The sequence below is a fragment of the Megascapheus bottae genome, chromosome 7 (assembly GCF_031878675.1).
Source record: "Megascapheus bottae isolate mThoBot1 chromosome 7, mThoBot2.hap1, whole genome shotgun sequence".
In the NCBI taxonomy this organism is placed as follows: domain Eukaryota; kingdom Metazoa; phylum Chordata; class Mammalia; order Rodentia; family Geomyidae; genus Megascapheus; species Megascapheus bottae.
The window spans coordinates 62,409,341-62,421,349 of NC_143515.1; the positions used below are offsets into that span (position 1 = coordinate 62,409,341).

Consider the following 12,009-nt stretch of genomic DNA (forward strand, 5'->3'; position numbering starts at 1 on the left):
GAGTTTGGCCTAGCGATAGAGTGCTTGCCTAGCATGCATGAAGACCTGGGTTCAATTCCTCGATACCACATACATAGAAAAAAGCCAGAAATGGTGCTGAGGCTCAAGTGGTAGAGCTCTAGCCTTGAGAAAGTCCAAGGACAGTGCTCAGGCCCTGAGCTCAAGCCCAGGACTGGCAAAAAAAAAAAAAAAAAACCAAAGTCATGAGTATAATTCCCAGCTACAACTTTTAAAGGTATTTGAGAAATACCAGATTCTCAATCACTAAGGCTCACACTATCAATTAAAAAAAAAAAAAAGTGATAACAGCACCTGCTCTGCCTACCTCAGGACTACCTCTGCTAGTCCTGGGCTTGGGCTCAGGGCCTGAGCACTGTCCCTGGATTTTCTCAAGGCTAGGGTTCTACCACTTGAGCCACAGCACCACTTCTGGCTTTTTGCTACATATGTGGTACCAAGGAATCAAACCCCGGTCTTATGCTAGGCAAGCACTCTACCACTAGGCCAAACTCCCGGCCTACCTCAGAGATATTTTGAGGATTAAATCAGATAAAAGTACATAGAAGTCCTTGGAAGATCAGAAGATGATTGGTATTACTAATATTGTTGCTACTGTTGCTTGTGAATAATGATTATAGAGATATAAAACCTCTAGAACTTTGAAAAATCCAAGACCATACCATTATAAAGAGCTAGATAGAGAGCTTGTTGAAAATCAACGATGAAGATTATAAAAAAAAATCTAAAATGAGTTCCAATCTTTTTTTTTTTTGTTTCTTTTTCTTTTGGGGGGGGGGGCAATCAGTCCTGGACCTTCAACTCAGGGGCTGGGCATTGCCACTGAGCTTTTTTGCTCAAGGCTAGTCCTTTACCACTTTGAACCACAGTTCTACTTCCAATTTTCTGCCTGGGCTGACTTTAAACTGTGACACTCAGATCTCAGCTACCCATACAGCTAGGATTACAGGAATGAGCCACCAGTACCTAGTGTTTTCCAAATCCTTTACGCATCCTCCCAAATAGTTACCAAAGGAAGAATGCATATAGATTTTAAAAAAATACCTATAATTGACGAAATAAGTATTATAGCCTACAATAATTATAAAGGCAAGTACCTAGCCAAGAGCAGTGGCCCAGCACTGTAATTGTAATCCTTGCTACTCAGGAAATAGATAAGGGTATCATGGTTTTGCCAAGTAATAAAGGAACCAATGGAGGACTGGGAATATGGCTCAGTGATAGAGGGCTTAAACCCTGGGTTCAATTCCTCAGTACCACACAGAAAAGGCTGGAAGTCATGCTGTAGATCAAGTGGTAGAGTGCTAGCCTTGAGCAAAAGAAGCTCAGGAACAGTGCCCAAGCCCTCAGGTTAAGCCCCAGGACTATTAAAAACAAAACAAATGAACCAATGGCTGGGTATAGTGGCACATATCTGTCATTCCAGCAACTCAATAAAACACAAAAAGAAAGACTGCAAGTGAAGGCTGACAATGGGAGCAAAACAAAGATGCCACCTCAACAAAAATACACAAAAGTGGAGGAAAAGCCATCGGCTCCAACTTGAAATCCTAGTTAATACAAAGGCTAAGATCTAAATATCCCAACTGAAGCTACAACTGGACAAGCTTCTGCTGGGCATGGTGGCTCACACATGTAATACTAGCTAATCAGGAGGCTGAGATCTAAGGATCTCAATTCAAAGCCAGCCAGGGAACTATAGACCATGAGAATCATATCTCCAATTAACCACTAGAAAACCAGAAGTAGTGCTGTGGCTTCAGGGGTACGGTGGTAATCATGAGCTGAAGAGTTCAGGGACAACAGAGTTCAAGTCTCACAACTGACCCCCCCCCCAAAAAAAAGGAAGGAAGGAAGAAGGAAAGAAAGAAAGAAAAAAAGAAAGAAAGAACTGGACAAGAGACCAGCAAACTAACCAGCAAAATGTTAGAAGAGAGATGCTGGGCACTGGTGACTCATGTCTGTAATCCTAGCTATTCTATTCAGTAGGCTGAGATCAGATGATCACAGTTCAAAGTCAGTTTAGGAAAGAAGTCCATAAGACTCTTAATTCCAACTAGCCATTTGGAAACAGGAAGTGGTGTTATGGCTCCAAGTGATAGAGTGCTAGCCTTGAGCAAAAACAAAAAGCTCAGAGCTAGTGGCCATGCCCTGAGTTGAAAGTCTATGATAGACCATAACAAACAAAAGGTCAGCAAAGGAAGTGTGGCTCAAGTACTAGATCATCAGCATTGAGAAAAAAACAGTTAAAGGACAGTACCCAGGACTTGAGTTCAAGCCCTAGTGCCATGCTAAAAAAAAAAAAAAAAAAAAAAAAAAAAGCAAGAAAAAAGAAAAGTGGGGGAGGGCAGGGAAGAGATTCTGACAGAATCAAGACGTAGAGCATCTAAATTCAAGTCCCAGTATCCCCAAAAACTAATTTCCTGTTAAAAAACAAAAAACAGCCAGGCACAGTGACTCATGCCTATAATCATAGCTACTCAGGAGGCTGAGATCTGAGGATCAAGGTTCAAAGCCAGCCAGACACAAAAAAGAACCTGAGAATCTTATCTCCAATTAACCTCTAGAAAATGGGAAGTGGGGCTTGGCTCAAGGGTAGGGTGGTAGCCTTGAGCTGAAGAGCTCAGGGACAGTACCCAGGATGAGTTCAAGCCCCATGGCCCACAAAAAAAAAGTTTTCGGGCTGAGAATGTGGCTTAGTGATAAGACTGCTTGCTTTGCATGAATGAAGCCCTGGGTTCAATTCCTCAGTAGCACATAAGCAGAGAAAGCCAGAAGTAGCACTGTAACTCAAGTGGTAGAGTGATAGCCTTGAGAAAAGCAGCTCCCGGGCAGTGCCCAGATATTGAATTCAAGCCTCACTTCTGTGAGAAAAAAACTGTTTTCAATGATATATAGTAATTCACCTCTGTAATTTTAATCTTCTTAGTAGGCTGAATTCTGAGGACTATAGTTCAATGCTAGCCCAGGCAAATAAGTCCATGAGACTCTAATTAACCACCCAAAAGCCAGATATGGAGCTGTGGCTCAAGTGGTAACGTGATGCCCTTGAACAAAACGGCTCAAGAGACAGTGGCCAGGCCCAGAGTTTGACCTGAGACTGGCATGTGGGAAGGAAGGAAAAAAGGAGGGAAGGAGGGAAGGAGGGAGGGATCTGAACTTGCTCATAATAGTGTATTTTTATTAATGCTAGGTAATCTGCCTAAAATTAATATAAAGCATTAAAAGTTAGTGCAATAAACAAGCATCAAATAAAACAGTCAAACTACTTTCAAGAAATATGTCAAGCCTCATCCATAATATTTATAATAGCACTGAAATTGGTAAAGTGATAATAAAGTGATAATTTCATACCTTGCCAGCTGCAACTTTTGCCAAGAGAGAAGCAAGTGAGTAACCCTTGTTACTCTGGTGTTTTAAGGATGGAAGCCTTACTACAGGACGGATACCACCATTACAAATCTCATCTGTTCCTCTTTCATTCACTGCTTTGACATGAATTAAAAATGAACGGTATTTTCCACCTGCCATACCTAAAGAAGTGGGATAGAATGGCATGATAACTCAATCACCAAAATAAGTTGTTTTTCATCTTCACAGAATAAGCTAAATGCTCAAGAAAAACATACAAGCCCATCAGGCTTGGTGGCTCATGACAGAAAGGTAAACTTGAGTACAAAAGCTTGGAGATAGAACTGTTGTTTTTGTTGTTTTTTGCTAGTCCTGGGCTTGAGCTAAGGACCTGAGCACTGTCCTTGGACTTTCTCAAGCCTAGAGCTCTACCACTTGAGCCTCAGCACCACTTCTGGCTTTTTTCTATGTATGTAGTACCGAGGAATTTTGTGCATGCTGGCAAGCACTCTACCACTAGGCCAAACTTCCGGCCCTGTTGTTGATTTTTAAGTTCATTGATTTATACCATTTTCAAATTATACTGTCTGTATATATGGTTATTAACAACTTAACCCACTGCCCCCCAAATAAAACCCTACAGCAATACGAATAATACAAAATAAACATTAATGTCCATTATATTCAGCATGATTTTTCCCAATTACTTTATTCATTTTAATGTCAGAAATTTTGTGAGCTCTAAGGAAAAAAACCATTGAAGAATACAATAAAACTGTCTACAGTGGCTCAGGACTATTATACCAGCTACTTGGGAGATAAAAATTGAGATTCGCTTTCAGTCCAGCCACAAAAAAAGTTAGTGAGAAGGCTTTTCGATCAAAAGCCAGGACTGCAGGAACGTATCAGTCATCCCAACTGTGTAGAAAGCTATAAATAGAAGAACCATGACCTGAAACAACTTCTTGACCCCCCCAAAAAAGAAGAACCTGATTTATAAAATGGCAATTCCTCTATATAACATGTTTAAAAAAAATTATAGCCAACATCAAAAAGCAAAATGCATAAAGTGGATCAAGGGAAAGAGAACTTATCTAGCAATCAAAAGGTCTTATGATCAAACTCCAATAACATCAAAAACAAACTAAACACACACAAAGAAGGAACCACTCACAGAAATTATGGTATCATTATACATACATATATATATATACATATATATATATATCTCCAGGATTCATATGAATTGAATGCATATACATACATTTGGCATACATGCATGTACATACTACCAAGGGGTAGAGCACTAGCCTTAAGGAAAGCCCAAGGACAGTGCTCAGGCCCTGAGATCAGTCCTAGGACTGGTCAAAAAAGAGAGAGAGGAGGGAGAAAATGAAAAAAATTAAATCATCATTACTACAGTAACAGCTCTGTCAACAATGTAAAACGATACAGTACCTATGTTGAAGTTAATGAACATTCTTATAAGTAGCACCAATACATAATAATATTAATATACCTACTATCAGTCCATTGTTACCTTAGCAGGTATTTAACCTTTTCATAATCAACCAGGTGTCTGTCGCTCACACCTCTAATCCCACTTAGGAGGCTCAAGTGGTAGAGTACTAGCCTTGAGCAAAAAAGCTCAAGGTAAATAAGTAATATTAAGCCAAAGAAAGTGAAACTGTGGATGTAGGGTACTATTTTATTCCATGTCTGCAAACATATGTGCCTATGAAAATGTGGACAGACATTATAAAGACAGCATATACAAATTAAAATGGACATTATTTAGGTAATAAACTATTTGAAGAATTTGGGTAAAAAACTCTATTCCCCTAATCTACTTCAAAATTTCTTCAAAAACTGAGTTAAGGCTGGGGGTTTGGCCTAGTAGAGTGCTTGCCTCGCATGCACAAAGACCCAGGTTAGATTCCTCAGTACCCCATACACATACAAAAGCCAGAAGTGGTGCTATGGCTCAAGTGATACAGCTGTAGCATTGAGAAAGCCCAAGGACAGTGCTCAGGCCCTGAGCTCAAGCCCCAGGACTGGCAAAAAAAAAAAAAAAAAAAAAAAAAGAAGAAGAAAAAGAAAAGAAAAGAAAAGAAACAAAGAAAAAATTGAGTTAAAGCCAGGCATGGTGGTTCATGCCTGTAATCTTTACTCAACAGGCTGGCTCTGAGGATCTCAGTTCAAAGCCAGCCCGGGTACTAAAGACCATGAGACTCTTATCTCCAATTAACCTCTAGAAAAGGGGAAGTGGGGCTGTGGCTCAAGGGATAGGGCGGTAGCCATGAGCTGAAGAGCTTATGTACAGTGCCCAGGTCCAGATCAAGCCCCATGATACACCCAAAAAACAAAAACAAAAAAACCCTAAGCTAAGTATATATATTTTGGGGGGGGGAGGGGCACGCCAGTCCTGGGCTTAAGCTCAGGGCCTGAGCACTGTCCTTGGATTTTTCTCAAGGCTAGAACTATACCACTTGAGCCTCAGCACTACTTCTGGCTTTTTCTAAGTATGTGGTACCAAGGAATCAAACCCAGGTCTTCATGCATGCTAGGCAAGCACTCTACCACTAGGCCAAACTCCCCATCCCTAAGCTAAGTATTTTATGTTGGCTTTTGTTTATTCACAGATGGAATTCAAAAGCTAAAAAACGAATTTATATTTATTATCTGTCAACAATTTTAAACATCTATTCACTTGAGTTTTGTGTTATGATATATAACTCATTTTATTACATATTGCCAAGAGAGTAAAGAAGTCTTTTTGTTTGTTCGCAATACTGGAGTTAAAACTCAGACCCTCTCATTTTCTAGACTGTAGATCTACCACTTGAGTCACATTTCCAGCAAATTCTTACCATTTCTTTACCCTTAGTCAGCAGTAACAGTCAAGCACTGGTGACTGATGCCTGTAATCCTAGGTAATCAGGAGACTGAGATCTGAGGATCCCAGTTCAACTTTAGCCTTGGCAGAAAATTTCATTAGACTCTTTATCTCCAATTAACCACCAAGGAGCCAGAAGAAGAGCTGTCTGGGTCAAGTCATACAGCACTACCTGTGAGCCAAATAGCTCAAAATAGCGTTCAGGCCATTAGTTAATGCCCCAGGACAAGGAGGGAAGGAGAGAAAAAGGGGGGAGGAGTGGTGGTGGGGGAGGGGCAAGGGGGAAGGGGGAAGGGAGAAGGGAGACAGGAAGACCGGGAGAGGAAGAGAGGAGAGAGAGCAGGGAGATGAGAGGGGGAGGGAAAAAAGAGGAAGAGAGGGAGAGGGGGAGAGGGCAAGGGGAAAGAGAGGGGGAGAAGGGAGAAAGGGAGAGAGGGAAAGAAGAGGGGAGGAGAGGAGGAGAAAGGGAGAGTGGGAGGTAGAAGAGGATGAGAGGGGAAGGGGAGGGGGGAGAAAGGGAGAGGGGAATGGGACAGGAGGAGAGGAGGGAGAGGGGAGAAAGCAGGGGAGAAAGAGAGAGAGAGAAATGGGAATGGGAGAGGAGGGAAGGGGAGAAAGGAAGAAGGGGAGGGGAGGGAGGAAGGCAGTGACACTTTGATAACAGGACCAGAAATTTCACAATAGAATTATTTATCACAGGAAATAATTTACACAGAAAACTAAATGGATTCAAATAAAAGCCCAAACAAAACAGTATCTTACATTTGAGATCAATTTATTTATTCTACTATTATGAACTATATTACTTCACCTTTAACAAGTTTAGGGCTTGTTAATGTCAACATCCCAGCATGCCCAGATAGATCAAGGCCACTAGCAAGCCATACCGGCCCACACAAGATGTCTTCTTTATGATCCTCTAAAAATGAACACAACCTAAGACCTAAAAAGAAAAATTGATTTTCCTTTTAGTTATTTAGAATGTATTAACTAATTAGCAAATAACCGTTTCATTTACATATCATACCAACTGAGAAAATGTGTTCACCTAAGAATTCATTACCATGATTAGGAAATATGATCAATTATCTAGAATGTTATATGTTGCTTTCTACTATTATATTATTTTATATTTCACCTTAATTTTAAAAAATTTATAAAACCATGACTTGATTTCAACTATCAAGGTATTAAAAAGCAAGAATATAAGTATTAGTGCAGCTGTGTTCACAAAAGATGAGCTGAAAGCTAAAGCATATTGCCAAGCAGAATTATAGATTATTTTTAAATCACATTCTTAAAACCAAGCTCCAGCAAGCCACAGAGAAATCTTTGCCCAACATGATGCATTTAGATCACTATTCCTTCTACTGTCATGGACAACAGCTCTGTAATTTAACTCACACTGTGATTCCTCTACATCCATGTGCTGCATTTCTTCATTCAAATCAATCAGGGACGGTTTCCCATTTTGTTCCACTTCAGTGTTAAGAGCTGGAGACAAAGGAAAGGTGATCTGCCTATCTACTGCTGTTTCTAGAGGATAAAAATATTAGTAAACTTAATTTTGATTATGATTTTTGTGCCTAAAAAAATCTTTAAATTTGCTGTTAAAATGGAAACTACTGTGATTGTTATCACAGATATAAAATAGTTGTCAAAAGATGGTAACTAGATTCAATTATTCTCTACTCATTTGTCTTCTAATGATAATTAAAACATTCGACCTGAATAAAATAAATTCCTGGCAACTAAATTAAAAGTTCAAACTCTAGGCTGCACATTACTAAAAGTTCCTACAGTTTTGGAAATACCTATATAATAGGTATAATTATATAAAGGTCTGTCATGACTGAAAGACACATAAAAAACTAAAATCATACAAACATTTCTGACCAAGGAAGTTTTAGATTTAAATACTTGAAGCCTTATTGTTAAGATTTCATTTCAAACTGAAATTATCTACAACCTGGGAGAAAGACCTTAACCAGCACCAGTGCCTTATGCCTGTTATCCTACTAAGGAAAGTAAGATCTGAGAATCACAGTCGAAGCCACCCAAGCAGACATGTCCACCAAACAGCCAGTAGAGCTATGGCTCAAATGGTAGACAGAGTGCTAGCCATGAACAAAAATGCTCAGGAACAGCACCCAGGCCCTGAGTTCAAGCTCCAGCATCCACATACATAAAAAGAAAAAAGAAAAAAAAAATTCTGAGAAGTAACATTAGTTCCTAACACAATAAATGTATAAAATCTATTTTAATATGTCAACACATAAAACTTGAAGAAGGATAAAACACAATATTATTACATGAAAGTTTGGCTTCAGGAACCAGCATAAAACAGTAGCAACTTTTAAAACAGGAAGACTTATCATTAACATGTCTCCTCTTCGACAAAGAACAACATAGAGCTAGTAAATGATAAAAGTGCAACTAGTTCACAAAGTTAACCTCCTGCCAAAAAGTAAAATTAAATTCTAAACATTATTGAGTAACTGAAATTTTCTAAAGCGTTCTCTGGATAACTTTTCTTATTTAAAAAAAAAGAGTCAGAGGCCAGGAGTTTGGCCTAGTGGTAGAGTGCTTTGCCTAGCATGCACAAGAACCCGGGTTCGATTCCTCAGTACCACACACATAGAAAAAAAGCCGGAAGTTGTGCTGAGGCTCAAGTGGTAGAGCTCTAGTCTTGAAAAAATACAAGGACAGTGCTCAGGAGCTGAGATCAAGCCCCAGGACTGGCAAAAATAATAATAATAATAATAATAATAATAGCAATAATATAATAAAAATCATAAAAACTAGAGTAAGCCAAGACATATCAAAACCTAAATAATTATGCTGAAAAGTATTTTCTTGCCAGGCATTGATGCCTGTAAGCCTAGCTACACAGATGGCTAAGAACTGAGGACTCTGGTTCAAAGCCAACCCAGACAGGAAAGTCCATGAGACTCTTATCTCCAATTAACCACTAGAAGTGGCACTGTGACTGAAAAGTGGTAGAGCACTAGCCTTCAATGGGCCCTAAGTTCAAACCCCACAAGAGAAGAAAGAAAGAGAGAGAGAGAGAGAGAGACAGAGACAGAGAGACAGAGACAGAGAGAGAAAATTAGGAAACTAACTACACTGTGCCCATTACCTGACTTAAGAAATTATAACCACTTTGAACAACAACAATACTAAAAGAAACCAACTATAAGATAAAATCTTCAAATCCCTTCTTACCATTGACTTTCCCTAAGCCTGGGGCTTTATTTTTCAGCAATGTCACTTGTATCTGTGGGATATTAGTGATGTTGGAGTTCAAAACAAATTTGAAGTCCACATGTCCAACCATACAGGCTTTAGGCAGAACCAATTCAAACACGTGTTCATCCCAGCTGTTGCTGTCAAATAAAGAGGGAACTGGTAAATAAATTTAAAAACTATTTTTCTTACCAAAGAAGGATAATCTTAGGGGAAAAGAAAAAACAAACAAACAACAACAAAAGTACAATGCAGCCTGGCAAGGTGGCTCACACAGTAACTCACGCTGGTAATCCTAGCTACTCAGGAGGCTGAGATCTGAGGATCAAGGTTCAAAGCCAGCCAGGACACAAAAAAGCCTGAGACTCTTATCTCCAATTAAGTTCTAGAAAACGGGAAGTGGGGCTTGGCTCAAGGGTAGGGTGGTAGTCTTAAGCTGAAGAGCTCATGAACAGTACCCAGACCCAAAGTTCAAGCACCATTACACACACACACCCACACACACACCCACACACACACACACACGGCCCAATGCCTCTCATATAAATATTTATGGAAGTGAAAAAAAATCCTTAGCTATATTATGATAACCATCACTATTCCTCGTTTTTGATGTATAGATTTCCACAGAACTTAATGGTTCTTGAGCAGGTGTAGTGCTGCAGGAAAATCAAGAGTTCAAGATTGAGTAGCCAGGCTAGGCTACAAAAAAAAAAGTACATTATTAGCTTGAGCTAAGTAGTGACACCCTGTCAAGAGATGGAAGGGAGACTTTAAGATTTCCACATGGGATCCAGAGAAAAGGTAAACATCTCCCGAAGAGGCAATACTTAAGGTAATGAATGTTCTTACTACTCCCGACTTGAGATTTGTACAGACTGATAAGTCCTTGTTGTTCAATGTTGAAACCATTGTGATATTAATGACCTGTATATTCCTCTAACCCACCTAAAATTCTATTCTACAAGGTAGAATACACAAAACTGTATATATATAACCATTCACTATTATCAATTTTTCTCTCACATCAGGTGTTTATATATCAGCATCTGCAAATTCTATTAACTTTATCTTCAAATTCTATCCAGAATACAACTACTCTTTTTTACACTTTCAACAAGACTGTGGCTTAGCAAGCACATACTGAGTTCAAAGCAAAGTAAAGGGGAGGGGGAGAGGAAAAAAAAAAGTTTAATATTATGAACATAGTTATGTATAGTTCATACTTGTAATCCTAGCTACTAAGGAAGCTGAGATCTGAGAACTTGTTCAAAGCCAGCCCAAACAGAAAAGTCTATAGGACTCTTATGTCCAATTAACTACTAAAAAGCCAAAAGAAATTTGTACATCACCTTCACTAGAACAATTAAAAATTACTCCCCCCACCCCCCCCCAAAACAAGTCAGAAGTGTACCTGTGGCTCAAGTAATAAAGTGCTAGTATGGGAAGGGGAGGTGAGAGGAGGACAAGATAAAAGAGATAATGAAAAAGAGAGAGGGAGGGCTGGGAGTTTGGCCTAGTGGTAGCGTGCTTGCCTAGCATGCCTGAAGACCCAGGTTTGATTCCTCGGTACCACATACATAGAAAAAAGCCGAAAGTGGTGCTGAGGCTCAAGTGGTAGAGCTGTAGCCTTGAGAGAGTACAAGGACAGTGCTCAGGCCCTGAGCTCAAGCCCAGGACTGGCAAAAAAAAAAAAAAAAAAAGAGAGAGAGGGAGGGAAGAGTTGAGGGGAGGAGTAAGAAGGGAGGGAGGGAGGGAGGGAGGGAGGGAGGGAGGGAGGGAGGGAGGGAGGGAGGGAGGGAGGGAGGGAGGGAGGGAGGGAGGGAGGGAGGGAGCGAGCCCTGGAAAAACCTTTTACCTATCAGTCTGTAGCTTCCAAGTTCTAGTATGCTGAGCAGCATCTCCATGATGTTGCTGGTGCAAGTGTTGAGGATGCCTCCTTTGCTGCTGTTCTTGCTGAACCTCTACCCAGCATGGAGGAACAGTAGCTGAAAACCGTGGAGTCAGTGTCTCAAAGCGGGTCAGCTCCACTAGAGATGTCAGAGTTTCAAGGGAGAATGGCTGGTCCACCAATAAATCAACTCCTGAACATTAGAGAATGTAGTATTGGAGGATGATTTAGAGAAAAAGAAAAGGTGAAATTTTAATTCATAGTAAAAATTTAATATTCAACCACAATACTGACAAATATGCTGAAAGTAGGCTCAGGTATCTATATTATATTAAAATAATTAGAATTGGGTAAATAATACCATAGACAAAAACACCATCTTGAATAATTTAAAGAGGGAATAAACACCTCTAGAGTGACTCAAATACTCTTTTAGAACAAAGCTTTTTGAACTTCAAATAATTTTCTAGGGGTGGTTAAATAAGGGCAAAAAATGCAGTGATAGTCAAATGAAAATCAGTATAAACCAGACTGACCATTTTACTTTTGAAATTTCTGATTTATAAAACAAACTACTATATCTAAGGAAAAATATTAAACATATAAT

General features: G+C 39.6%; 1 protein-coding gene across 10 annotated transcripts in view; it reads right to left on the reverse strand.

Moving 5' to 3' along the window:
* The window catches only part of Birc6 (baculoviral IAP repeat containing 6), a 186,928-nt gene that overhangs the window by 130,249 nt on the left and 44,670 nt on the right, over window positions 1-12,009 (reverse strand). For 6 of the 10 annotated variants that reach the window (XM_090337180.1, XM_090337179.1, XM_090337186.1 and 3 more), the window contains exons 12-16: window positions 11,370-11,595; window positions 9,491-9,651; window positions 7,670-7,801; window positions 7,077-7,208; window positions 3,373-3,551 (exon numbers count right to left, since the gene is read on the reverse strand). In XM_090337180.1, the coding sequence (XP_090193306.1) occupies window positions 3,373-3,551; window positions 7,077-7,208; window positions 7,670-7,801; window positions 9,491-9,651; window positions 11,370-11,595 (830 nt within the window). The remainder of the gene's footprint in view (window positions 1-3,372; window positions 3,552-7,076; window positions 7,209-7,669; window positions 7,802-9,490; window positions 9,652-11,369; window positions 11,596-12,009) is intronic. The other 4 variants (XM_090337185.1, XM_090337184.1, XM_090337183.1 and 1 more) reach the window with 1 other exon arrangement.